Source organism: Xenopus laevis, chromosome 9_10S (genome assembly GCF_017654675.1).
Source record: "Xenopus laevis strain J_2021 chromosome 9_10S, Xenopus_laevis_v10.1, whole genome shotgun sequence".
In the NCBI taxonomy this organism is placed as follows: Eukaryota; Metazoa; Chordata; class Amphibia; order Anura; family Pipidae; genus Xenopus; species Xenopus laevis.
In genome coordinates, this window is record NC_054388.1 from 75530778 (window position 1) to 75545240 (window position 14463).

Sequence of the window (14463 nt, forward strand, 5' to 3'; positions counted from 1 at the left end):
CAAACACAGAAGACGATTATGCTAGCAGTAAGGAGCTGAAATCGGCCTACAAATTTTAGCAGGCTGATTTCAGCCCCGTCTGGCCCTAGCATTACTTACTATTGAGTATTGTAATGAAAGATTCTAGTAACCCAAAGCAGCCAATAAAAAGGTTGCATTTACTGTATGTATCTGATTCAATGCAATTTGTTACTAGACCTCAGAAAACCTATTACATAACCCTTACAATATCTTGAGATAAAATCAAATGTTCCCAAATTTTTACTTTTTGTGATGCAATTGCTTTAAATTATAAGGTTTAGATAAGCCATTTAGCTAGTCTCAAAGTAATTTTCTATGCAAAGATGTCAGTGGATTACTATTTGAAAACACAATATATTGGGTTATTTATTTAAAAACGCTTCTGGTTCTTCCTTGCTCATGCATACGTTACTTTTTGTGTTGTGCTACTGTCATTTGACAACTCGACCCTGCACACACAACTGAAAGAAGCAATAGAGCTGAAAAATAAATATCAAATTAAAAAACAAAACTTAAAGGTCAATGGGAAAAACACAACTCTGCAGAAATCTTGCAATAACCTCAGGCAATAAACTTGTGTTGTTTAGCCAGAACCCAGATTTTTCTTATTGTACTTGCTGAGATTTACCAGTATATTTGTGCAGAGAGTGAATAAAATACTTTGCTGGAAATCAACATATTTTAGAGAGAAAATAACTTTGTAGGCACTTTTTAAATATTTTTTTTTATTACAGCAAAATTAGATTTTGATATATCCATAGATATAACTTAAAAAGTTAGAGAGGAGAGGATATGAAGTTTATTACAGAATTCAAAGCGAAAATCCCCTGTTCAAACATTATAACATATAAACACTGAAAACTCAGAAAGTATCAAAGTTCCAGTTTGGATTGAAAATAAATAGTAGTGGCCAAAGATGATTGGTTTCTGCAAGTGGAGTAAAGCTCACAGGCAAGACAGAAAAGCCTTTCTAAAACCCACACCAGATCAATGCATGTAGGTCAACTCTAGTAATGTAGTGCTGTATATCAGTGTATCTTACACCTGATGCTTATATTTGTTATACAAGGTACAAGGAGTTCTCTTGAGCATCACTAGATATGCCATCAATTCACCCAAGTAATGCTGCCTTACAATTTGAGAACTTATGCCACAAAGCAGTATAGTAGTGATGGGCGAATAAATTTGCGGCAAATTTTGGACGTGCGTCGGAAAAGTCACTTGCGTCAAAACCGCTGCACGTCAACACTATTCGGATGTCCATTGACTTTAACGCCCACGTCAAAGGAGCGTCAAAATTGATTAATTTTTGAGTTTCGAAACATTTTTGCTGTTTCGCGAATTGCACAGGAAATTCGCCAATTTTTTGACAAAGCGAAACGGGAGAAATTTGCCCATCACTAAAGTATAGTTATAGAAAATTCAGTGAGTGTATAGCTCTGCAAAAAGGGAATATAGATATTGTCTTTGGAACATCCAAGAAGCTATTTTTAATGAGATGGATTTAAATATTGTGGAAATGTAATCTGCACTCAAACTATCAGGATCAGGTCACCAAAAATGTAATTAAAAATGTAAATATGTATTTAAGACAACATGTCTTTGGCCATACATGTTTTGTGCTTGAAAAGCACTTTTTAGTTATGTTTTATGCACTTTTAGCTATGACCTGTGTGGATGCTTAGCGTGCCCATAAAATTTTTCAATAATTTTAATGAAACTTTAAGCTATCTATAACATAGTTTAACTACCTATAAATGGTTAAAGGATAGTGCAGTCTATTAGGGTTGTCTCTGCTATTTCCAAATGCTTTCATAATATTTTCTAATGTATCATAATACTTCTATTTAAACCCATGACATGTCCTTCCCATCGCCCATACGGAATTATCAACCATTCACATACTGTGCTGAAAAGTAAAACATAGATTTTGACATGAAAGCATTAAAGGAATGCAAAACAGTGATGCAAGAGCAATAAATTCGATTTGAATGGAGCGTGCACAGTATCCCTAGCTTTTTAATGTCAAGCCTAGGGAAATGTCTATTACTGTCATGTTTGCTGTAGAATGAGTTGATATAGGTCCAATAGGTAACTGGCTTCAAACTCTGTCAGCAAAGGCAATCAAGACATGACTGGAACTAACCATGGTTTCATTTTGCTTAAGCTGTCAAATGCGTCTGAATTATTTAAACAAGTGCATGAGCAATAAATATGTGCACTGAATGAAAATTTCAGAGAGCAAGGAATGGTGGACAATTTTTTTATACCACCAATGATAAGCATTAGTTTAGCAGGTAGCTCATGAACAAGGGGTATCTTCACCTCTGTTCACTTATTATATGTATTCCATGACTGTCTTTAGTTTCTTTCTCCTCAGATATATTGAGAGCAGATGGGAAAAGTCAAGTTTTTATTAACCCACTTAAAAGAAGCTGTTTTACTGCATTTATTTTACATTGAATTACTATTATCCTCCATGTAGGGATGTACATATTTTTCCACTGGTTTGTAAAGAAACAAACAATTAACATTTTATTTTGCTAAATAGTTTCTCAGAAAAGGTTAAATAAAATGCTACCTTTAGGAGAAGCTTTTTGATTTGTTCTTTCAAACTCATTTTGTATTTTCAATATAAAGGCTGCTCATCTATTTACAGGACAGCATCTATTTATTTCACATCTTGTCAAATTCTTACCTTTTCTTGCACCCCAGGCACTCAATGTGTATGGCCAATGGAGGGCACTGTTTTATTAGAGTATATGGGTGAGCATATGCTGCACAAACTCCATATTTTCAGCCAATTCTTGTGTGCCATAGGCTCAGCAATTGAAAAGCTGTAATAGAAACTGAACTGTTTTGAAAAGAACACAAAATATCACAGATACAATTGCCAAGGCAAAAGACAGAAATGCCACATTTTCATGTAAATTCTTAAAAAAAATGTAAGTGTACAAAGGCTATCATTTTCATAATTAGATCCCTGGTTTAAAGTGAAGAAGATGTATAATGATAATGTCTTGTAAATATGAGCATTTACGCATTGATGGCTATAAGAAATTCATGGTATAGACAAAAAGAGACACAATATTGCTCTGAATGTTGTTTTGGCATCTTGGTGATAATGTCCAATGATGTAAAATTCTCTACTCCATATGTGTTATCTCATTGGGTTGTCGGAATTTATAAGTAGACACCAATGTCTTATAATATTTTGTTTGCATCACTGTACTGTTTTCTTAAGTTCATGCAGCTCATAAATTCTTTTCATTCTTATTTCCATCATTCCATTTTTCTTTCCTATCAGAGTGAAATTGGACACAGCCCTCCTCCTGCCTACACCCCAATGTCAGGAGTAAGTATTCCTCATCACCTTCAGCTCCTCTACTGTCTTCTCCTACTTTCCCTTGAGATTCCTCTTCTCTTTGGGGTCTATTTTGTGTCTTGATGGCTACAAAAAGATGTACAGATAATATTAGCCAAGTCAAAGTAAAGTTTATTTAACTTGTATTTCCCTTTATCTATTTATTGGCTGTTATTATGTCCTCTCCTTTGTTGATCCATGTTAACAGCATGTAACTAACGCCCTTCTCAATTCCTGCCCCTGTACCAAACTCTAGTGTCCATTCTCATCCAGCAGGACTTGTTTACATATCCAAAAGTTTATACATATCTACTTCCTACCTGTCCTACCTATTTCCTTTTTATTCCTTCCTAAAACAGCATTTTTTCTTTCTTCGCCGAACGAATCTAGTCTTCTGTTCTCAAAACTCATTTATTCCCTTGTCATACTCTTTCTTAGGGCTTATGTAATAAAACATTTAAAATGAAAGTTTGCCACAGGTTTAGTCACCTACAGCAGTATCTTGTAGTGATGGGCACATAAATTCACCAGGAGCGAATTTGCTGCGAATTTCTGCGTTCCACAAGCAGCAAATAAATTTGCGAAACTGCAGAGAAATTTTGCCGGCATCAAAAAAAGTTGGATGCGTGTCCAAATAGTCACTCGAGTCAAAACCGTTGCGTGTCAACATTATTCAGATGCCCATTGACTTTAACGCTGGCACCAAACTTGACGCGAGCATCAAAATTTATGCGTATTGACGCAGGCGTCAAAATACGCGCTGTGCTATTTTTTCTGGAGGTTAGTGAGAAATTCACCACGAATTTTCCGCCAAAGCGATACGGGACAAATTTGAACATCATTGGTATTGTGTACTGGTCACCTGTTTAAAAGCGAACATCTTAGTTGCTATGGATAAACCTTGTGCCTTATATTACATATAAATGTATAGACTTTTAACCAGTAAAATATATAAATCAATGTCTTATTTTTGTCTCAGTTCAACAAAACAATCTAATCAACAAAAACACTAATCATCTCAATATTAATGAAATGTAGGAATGCTGGTTCATTAACTATGAATAATAAGGAGAAGAAGGGAACGGAACTCTTCTTTAAAAACTAATTCTGGGTATTTGCAACAGGGGCCTGACAAAAGTCAGAAAAAAAACTGTATGAAATAGAGAAAAGAAAAGTACCCCGTCAGCAGCCAGCAATTAACTATCTATTAACTACATAGTTAACCACCTTTGAAGTGATAACTATAGATTTAAAGCACACCAATTAAAGAGAATTATATATGTGTCACTTGGACATCATTAGGATTTCTTATCACAAAGGCTTAACTTAAAGTACAGTGCAGTATAATTGTTATTATAATATATATCATATAAATATGAATAATGCAACTAATTGTAATAATTAGCACCTGTCATTTTTACCATCTTGAATGAGCACAGGCCATTCTTTTAAATAACATAATTGCATAAATGTATATTTTTGCAAAAATACTGTACATATTTGCCAATCATATTCAGTAGTGTATATTATTAAAACAGGTAAAAAATGTGAAGTGAAATTATAGGAATTAACATGGCAAAGCTTACTATAGGTAGGGCGAATTAAAGTAGAAGTAAACCCTAAAAAATAATGTGTCTGAAAATGTCATATTTTATATACTGAACTTATTGCACCAGCCTAAAGTTTCAGCTTCTCGGACTTCAAACTTGTCACAGGGGGTCACCATCTTGGAAACTGTCTGCGACATGCTTAGTGGGCTTTGAGCAGCTGTTGAGAAGCTAAGCTTAGGGGCTGTCACAAATTATCAGCAGAAAATAAGATTGGTCTGTAATATAAGCAGATGCTACAAGGCTGATTATTAAATTATGATGCTAATTGCACTGGTTTTTGTTCTGCCATGTAGTGATTATCTGTATTATTTAGTAATCAGCCTTATATTGTGACATTTCTATTCTATGTGTACTGAGATTGTGAGTGGGTCCCTAAGCTCAGTAAGTGACAGCAGCACAGAGCATGTTCAGTGAATCAGCAGAAAAGAAGATGGGGAGCTACTTGGGCATCTTTAGAGACACAGATCTTTACTGCTAAAGGGCTGTAGTTGCCTTGGGCTGGTACAGAAGCACAAAACATAATGTACAACATTTCTGGCCTACTTCTTTAGTTAAGTTTTAGTTCTCCTTTAATAAAGAGTCTAATACAAGTCTAATTACTATACAGACAATAGAAGTATGGAACCCGTTATCTGAAAGCTCTGACTTACAAAAAGCTGTCTCTATTATGATCAAATAATTCAAAATGATTTCTTTTTTCTCTGTAATAACAAAACAATACAATGTACATGATCCAAACTAAGATATCATTTATCCGCATTGAAAGAAAAATCATCTTATTGGGTTTTTATAATGTTTACATGATTTTCTAGTAGATTTAAGGTACAGGTATTAAGATCCAAATTATGGAAAGATCTTTTATCTGGAAAACCCCAGGTCCAGAGCATTCTGGATAACAGGTCACATACATGTACTGTAACTAGATTAGTATATCTTTGTTTTCTGCAATATATGATAGAATCTGTGAAATGGCAAAAAGATTTGCGAAACAGTGAAAAATTCGCAAACACAAGCCAATGGGTGTCAACATTAGTTTGATGCATGACAATTTTTACAAGAGTGACAATTTTTATACGCGCGACTATTTTGTCCAAATGCATTAAAGTCAATGGGGGGGCCAAATAATTTTGACACGCGTCAACTTTGCGTCAAATTTTTTTGGTCGCAGTTTTGAGGAAGACCTAATGGCTTAAGGCAGATAACAAGACAGCAAAAATACTAGAGTTTAACTAATATTAGCACTTTTTGGCTTTTTTATTATAACTTTTGAGAAAACAGATAAAGGTAGGAACACAGGGACTCACTTACTGGTGCCCTGGACACTAAGTAAAATCACTAAGTGGTACAAAATTCTGCCCCTCTGAGCCCATGCACAGAGCACTTGGGGCAGTTCAGAAGCTGTTCCAACTTCTTCATGGTTTTCTGGCATCAAACGATGAAAATTTGGGTTTTTCTCATGACAATCTGAAAAAGTCAACGTTTTTACCGATCTGATTTTTTCGAGTTGCCTTTATTTTATTGATAAATAAGGGTAAATTATAGATTCTAGTTTGGTCAGATGTTTTTTTTTATTTATCAGAAGAAATTGGAATTTGATAGATAACCCCCTTAATGTTTGCCATGGGAAGGTGGTACAGAGCTGTCCTGCAACTTGTGGCAACTTGGTATATCCCTGTGCCAGCCACCATCTGCCCCTTCTGAATGTAGCCCTGCAGTACAAACATGTAATAACTTTATTCTAGGGGTATAATTGGCTTAGGATGTACTCCAAGCCGTCATTAACATAGTAGGGGTCATTTTTGTTGCATAGCACAGTGTGCAAAAGCTGCAATCTACCATTGATTTGCACTATACACACTCTTGCTCCATTGCTCTTGAAGAATAGCAGCAGGCCTTTGCACTCTACTCTGGAGCTTAGAGACTTGTGGCTATTCCCATGAATTAACTGCTGCCTAATGTTAGGCAGCCCTGAGTCTAAAAGTGTCTGATTGGGGGAAGGCGCATCCCCTTTTCCGTTATCTTCCTGTCCCCTAAGTTGCATGTTATTTTGGTGCCCCAGGGTAATGTACTGTAAATATAAAAGTATTGCCTTCTGAATTACATACTTGTTATCATTCTTCTCTAACATGAGTCTTGAGGTATGAGACATGAATTTAGACAAGTCTGATTGAACAGAAGCTGACGAGGAACAGGAAAAGTTAATTAGTGAAGATTTTTGCATAATTACAATAGTGTCCTGACACTTAGGTGTTTTCATAGATGGATCTCAAATGACATTACACAGCAGCTAGTTTATTATGAGAAAAGCTTGAGAAGAAACAGTCAGAAATGTCATTAATATAGGGTTCAGAGAACCATCAGTGAATAAGAAGACAGCATGGTAATTGAATCAATCCGTCATTTGTTTTTTGCTGCTGGGCCCAGGCTGTAGGTCAGCAAGTCATCAAAAGCTGTGGCAAATTTCACTAATTACTACTCTACAGGACAAAGCTGTTTGCATCGGTCTTTAACCCTTCTTTCGCTATTAAGAAATAATACGGTTTCCACAGTTTCTTCATTTCTTTCATAAAACTAGCTTCTGCACAATATTTTTTGGGGTTTGCTAAAAACTGTCCTTTTCAATGTCTTTTTAACTGTTGGTTCATAGCTGAACTTTAGGATGGCCTGTTTCAATGTTGTGTGAGTCCTGCAAGTGGTATTGATTAGTGATGAGCATATCTGTCCTATTTTGTGAAATTATGAGCAAATTTGCAAAATGCATTGAAGTCAAAGGATGATTTTTCTCGTTGACTTATCTTACGCAAAATGGGTGTTTTTTCACAATAACGTTCATTGTGCAAAAACTAAAGGCAAATATTTAAATATTTATTTTTGGTTTCATACCTTAAAGGTGACCTATTATGTAAAAAAAAACAATAATGTACCAGTGCATTTTGCTATTTTTGATACAGAAGGAATGTTAAAAAGTTGTGTTTCTGGTTACTTTAAATTTCTGCAAAAACCCCACTAGTCCTGCCCATCTGTTCCACTTCCTGCTGCCTCCTTTTCCAGGCTGTGCAGGGGAGCTGGCAGCACTCAGCACAAGGCACTGTATGATATGATATGATAATGAAGAAACACACCGGCGCATGAGATTTGTATTTGCAGGGCAAGCCCTTGCAAAAGCCCCAAAATGTTGCACGGTGTGTTTCTTCATTATCTGTATCTGGAGGTTGCCATATCCTCTAATCACTGGGCACCAAGGTAACCTTATTATCTACTTAATGGGTGTGCAAGTGTCATTCCTAATTGAAGCACTGTATGATAGAAACCAATCAGCAGCTAGGCTGACCTGGAGAGAACCTTGGAACAGGTAGAACGGACAAGGTGCATGACAGAGAGACGAATAGGAAAGAATGTGGAAGTTAATAGGCAAGGTATTATGGGATTTGTAGTAGGGAAGCAGCAAGGAAAAGGGCTTAAGGCTTAAATAGAGGGGGCTAAGTGTGGGAACCCTTCTTACCTCATGACTGCACAGGAGAAAATAGTGTTTCCCTCCCTCCCGCCCTATAGGGATGGTTGGGGCCGTGAGTCGCAGCTATGGCATGGTGGGGCTGCCCTACTGGGTAGCCGAAAAAGGGGGCTGTAGTGTTAAGGTGAGTTTGGTGTCAGATAGGTCTGGGGCAATGCTTAAAGGAAGGAGGCATAGTAAGCAAAGAAATAGGTGGCGGAGGCTTAGCCTTAGGTTAGAGAATGGGTTAGTTAAGAGGGTTACCGTTAAGTAATTGTAAACTATTGTTACCTGTTATATGCAGCGGCTAGTGTTTTACACATGTAAACATACTATGCAATTTTGTTATAATAATGTTATAATAATGTTGAACTGTGTGGTAGTTAATTTATCATAAGTTGTGTAATGTAATGTGAATTAATAAATCAAGCTGCACCTCTCTACCCAAGTTTGTTATGACTGTGAGTGTTTTACTGGGGTGTGGGGATTTGGGCTTTTATTTGCCTTTGGTTATTTGTAACATACAGTAACATGAATTGGTGTCACAATAATAACACGTTATGTGGTGTTATGGTGGCTGCTGTGCAAGTAGGACTTTATCTGTGACAATCAATATTTAGGCTCCTGTTATTTTATTAAGCAATGTTTATGTATATGCATCAAGCTGTGTAGTCCTAAAAACAGTTCAGTAAAAAGAAGCATTGATTGCCCTCATATTTCTTTTACAGCATATGCTTTGACAGTGATTATAGTACACGGTTTAGTCATCATTATTATGAAAGTGTCAATAAAAACTGTTCTTGTTTCCTTTGTCTTCCACAGAACCAATTTGTTTATAGAGATGGAGGCTACATCACTCAAGAAGCAGTGAATCTTCCCTTCAGACCCACTGCCTGCCCCATAACAGAAGTCTCAACGGCACAGGGGGCTACAGCTGAAATATTTGATGACGTTTGTTGCAATGGCACACTTCGCAAACAGGTATCAGAGAGAATACCGGAGGAGAGCAGCCTGCAGAGATATAGTACTGACCCCACCGCATTTGTGCCAGAACGCAACCCCAGAGGGGTCATTGGGGAAGATGGCTACATGTCTCCCATGAAGGAAAAGCCGAAGACTGGTGAGCAGTGACTGCTGACAATAATCCTGTATTGAAATATGATATTGTCTATTGCAGGCAATGTTTTTAAACATTTTTGAGCTCTGTAATCATGCATCCTAGAATCATTAACAGAGGGCAAACTATGAGCACAACCTAAAAATAGTAGGCCCATATGTCTACTTACCAGTTAAAAGGGTGACCATGTTAAATGTAGGATATGTATTTGAAACTTTTTTAAACCTGTGAACATAATATTATTCTTGATAGAAATAACTGTCACACTTGACTCATGGGAATGAATACTGTAATGCAGACAGATGCTGCCATTGCAGTTAGGGGAAAAAATAGAAATACATATGAATAGGAATATTGTGTCTGTTATTTAAACATACTTAAAAAAGAGGAGGACAATACCCTGACTACCATGGAACTATGGTTTCCTAATCAATAATAAACCAAATTATATAACCCTGGTAGTAATAGGGTCAATAAGAAAGCATACCATTCAACAATTGTATAGATTGTAAACATCCTTAAAAAAGTACTTCCCTTTTCCATAAAAACATGAACAGGAGGATACAAGGAGGGGCCCCTTCCCCACTATTAGCAATGTGCTACTAATTAGTAGTGATAAGTAATGGGATATAAAATGTTTAAGCCACAGAACTGAATTCAAAAGTTCCAAAGGATAATAAGGCAGGATTTGAATCAACCCCAACGTTCAGTTGTACCAATATAAAACGGTTTTAGAATAGGTGACATTGCTAGACAACAGTGCTGGACTGGGCAGCCTCCAAGTAGTTTTATAGTTTAACAATGCATGCACAGACAGTGCATCCCAGAATTCAAAGGCTTTTAATAAACACAGTCACTTATGAACAATGGTCAGTATAACTCCTATAAGGAAGCTTGTTTAGTCATATTTATCGCAGAGTTGTTCATATCATATGTCCATTAATTGGTTTCATAAAGGTTATGTGATTTGGTTTAACACTGTGGGGCACATTTACTTAGCTCGAGTGAAGGATTAGAAAGAAAATTACTTGGAATTTCAAAGTATTTTTTTGGCTACTTCGACCATCGAATTGGCTACTTCGAACTTTGACTACGACTTAGAATCGAACGATTCGAACTAAAAATCGTTTGACTATTCGACCATTCGATAGTCGAAGTACTGTCTCTTTAAAAAAAACTTTGACCACCTACTTCGCCACCTAAAACCTACCGAGCACCTATGTTAGCCTATGGGGAAGGTCCACATAGGCTTTCTAAGTCATTTCTGATCGAACGAAAATCCTTCGAATCGTTTGATTCGAAGGATTTAATGTTCGATCGAATTGCGGTAAATCCTTCGACTTCGATATTCGAAGTCGAAGGATTTAACTTCGATGGTTGAATATCGAGGGTTAATTAACTCTCGCTATTCGACCCATAGTAAATGTGCCCCTGTGTCTGCGCAGACACACTTGGGGTAATGTAAAAAGTGTGCAACTGATCAAGTAACCCACAGGACCTGGTGTAAATTTTGTGGCATTTATTATATTACCAAAAATTGAATAATGTCACAAATGAAGCACCTGGTTTAGTAACTTATAGTAACCAAGCAACAAACAGCTGATGTTTACTGTGAGTCACTAGAACTGGTGTAGATTTTGTAACATTTATTCAATTATCCTTGTGCTTTTGTATTTAAATATTTTCTTAAATTTGTGAAACTTGTTTACAAACAGTGGCATATACATGCAACATTTTAGGCTGGTACTTCTGTCAACTGTTACTGTTCTATAAAAATAAGATCCAGTTTATTTTCCCAAGAAGAATCATTCATATATTTGGCCTTCTTACATAACATTTAAATCCATAAACACACATTAGAAATAAGGCTAATACAGGTATGTGACCTATTATCCATAATGCTTGGGACCTGGAGCTTTCCGGATAACAGATCTTTCTGTAATTTGGATCTTCATACCTTAAGTTTACTAGAAAATAATGAAATCATTAAAGGAATAGTTCAGTGTGAAAATAAAAACTGTGTAAATAGATAGGCTGTACAAAATAAAAAATGTATCTAATATAGTTAATTAGCCAAAAATGTAATATATAAAGGCTGGAGTGAACAGATGTCTAATAAAACAGCCAGAATCCAACTTCCTGCTTTTCAGCTCTATAACTCTGAGCTAGTCAGCGACTTGAAGGGGGGCCACATGGTACATTTCTGTTCAGTGAGTTTGCAATTGACCCTCAGCATTCAGCTCAGATTCAAGAGCAACAGATATGACCCATGTGGCCCCCCCTCAAGTCTCTGATTGGTTACTGCCTGGTAACCAGGGCAACCAGTCAGTGTAAACCAAGAGAGCTGAAAAGTAGTGCTCTGACTGACTTGTTATACATCAAATCACTCCAGCCTTTATACATTACATTTTTGGCTAACTAACTATATTAGAAACATTTTTTATTTTGCACAGCCTATCTATTTACCCAGTTTTTATTTTTACACTGAACAATTCCTTTAAATAAACCCAATAGGCTGGTTCTGATTTCAATAAGGCTTAATTATAGGATTAATTATATCTTAGTTTGGATCAAGGTACTGTTTTATTATTACGGAGAAAAAATTGGATTATTAGGATAAAATGGAGTCTATGGGAGATGTTCCCTCCATAATAATGGGTTTCTGAATCCCATTACTCTATAACATTAAAGAATAAAATACTGCAATGGTTTTGTATCATATAGATATACAGAATTAAATCAAGTCCACTCATTTTCTGCAGTTTCAAGAGTATTTCAAAAGATTTCAAATGATGTAATTTTTGTACTGTTGTTATTAAGCTATAATTTATCAAAATGTCTTAAATGCTGAAATGGTTGATAAGTCAGCTATACATAATAGCATTACATTATAAGGCAGAATTTGATAAAATTAACATGGTTAAGACTTCTCATTGATCAATGACAAAATCTTTCAGCAACTGTTCTGTTTTGCCTTTCAGATTATTTAAACCCGGTTGAAGAAAATCCCTTTGTGTCTCGAAGGAAAAATGGGGATGTCCAAGCTGTGGAGAAACCAGAGTTTAATAATGGGACCAGCACACACTCCAAGTCAGAAGATGAATATGTCAAAGAGCGTTTGTATTTGAACTCTTTTACGAAACCCATGGAAAATGCAGAGTACCTGAAAAATAATGGACTTACTGTGCCAGAGAAATCCAAGAAGGCATTTGATAATCCAGAATACTGGAATCACAGTCTGCCACCAAGGAGCGCCATCCATCATCCCGATTACCTGCATGAATACAGCACAAAATACTTTTATAAGCAAAATGGACACATCAGACCAGTAATATCAGAAAATCCAGAATACCTGACAGAATTTGCTCTGAAACCAGGCACTGTTATGCCCCCTCCCCCCTATAGGCACCGGAACACTGTTGTGTAGGATTTACAGTATTAAGGGGACAGGGAGCTAACCCTCCCAATATCTTGGATTCGTTGAGTCCTCCCTCCCTATTAGCCACCTTACTTCCTCAGGTGTGCTTTCTCTCCATGCCAGATTCCCTCCCATTGGAAGGTGAAAGGATGTTCTAGGCTTTGTCTGTTATTTATTATGTAGCACACATAAGGTGAAAAAGGTAATCCGCTCTCTAAATTGACTGGAGTACTAGAAAAATGAAGAGAGCCCACTGGAAGATTAAAAGAATGTAGCAGTTCATGATAGATTCACCTTTAGAGTTTTTGTAGTGGGTGCACAAAAATCCATGTTTATATAATGTGTTTGTCAGCTCAGCTCAGTATTTTTTCATTTATCGAAGAAAGTTTAGCTCAATCAAAACAGATATGCAGCAGAACATATGCCATATGTAATTAAAACCTTATCACCTGGAGCTGTGTGGTGAAAACGGTGGCTACTAATAGTAAAGAGCATTTGAATTCCCTATTTATGATTGACTAGTAAGACATGTAAGTGGGTAGTTGGCTTTTGTGTTGCTTGTTTTTTTTTATTTAACATCCCTCTTGGAATGCAAAATTAATAGTATTACTTCCCAGCATTGTTAAAATATAAGTACATATCAATACTGATGAGCTGAAACATACTTACTCAGAGCTAATTTATGGTATAAAGGTGATTGTGTCAAGTTCTGCTATAAGATCAAATACAACTGGAAAAAGCTAGTAGACTCATTTACTTGTTAGTGAGGTAAACCCCTCCAATGGATTCCTAATGATGTTTTGAGAATACAATATAGCTGGAAGAACTAGGAGTTGCCATTAGGCTCATCTCAAATCAGTTTCCCATTGGAATATGAAACAACCAGCATATGATCCTTAAGAATGCAGCCGGTGCCTAAAAGGGAAAGATGCAAACACCGGTAAAATTTCATATAATCCTAGAAGCCTGAACAGTTGTGCTCTTGATGATGCTCTTCAGTCCCAACTCTGATGCCAAGTTATGGTGTGCAAATGAGGCTGTGATTGCCCCTCTGCGATTGCCCATCATTTCTTTGTTGGTTCCATTCAAAATACATAAAAGTGTATTCTACCACCAAGCACACTACTTCATAAGTTATTCAGAAGGAAAATAAAATGAACAACAGTGGCTGCTGGTGTTTGTAGATATAGAGCTCATCATGTGCTAATGTCAAGATTGACTGCTCAAACTAACAATAAGAAAAGACAGATTTGGGAAAAGTTCTCAAAAGGAACAATATATTTGTTCTCTTGGAAGCTGATGCCTGGTAACTTTGGGCTGGCCAATGGGGAGTTCCACAGATGAACTATAAGGAAGAATTAATACAGCAGGTAATTGCAGACTTTAGCCTAGAAAGTCAGTTTTGCACTTAAGATGTACTTCTCTTTTTCCTTGTTACAGACT

The 14463-nt window shown here is 36.5% G+C and overlaps 1 protein-coding gene across 2 annotated transcripts in view; it reads left to right on the forward strand.

Annotated features, from left to right (window-relative positions):
• Positions 1–13029, forward strand: part of LOC108703039 (receptor tyrosine-protein kinase erbB-4) — a 440770-nt gene extending 427741 nt beyond the window's left edge. Inside the window, exons 26-28 of one of the 2 annotated variants that reach the window (XM_018238955.2) lie at positions 3329–3376; positions 9308–9605; positions 12584–13029. In XM_018238955.2, the coding sequence (XP_018094444.1) occupies positions 3329–3376; positions 9308–9605; positions 12584–13029 (792 nt within the window). The remainder of the gene's footprint in view (positions 1–3328; positions 3377–9307; positions 9606–12583) is intronic. The other variant, XM_041578052.1, reaches the window with a different exon arrangement.
• Positions 13030–14463: the final 1434 nt, after the last annotated feature.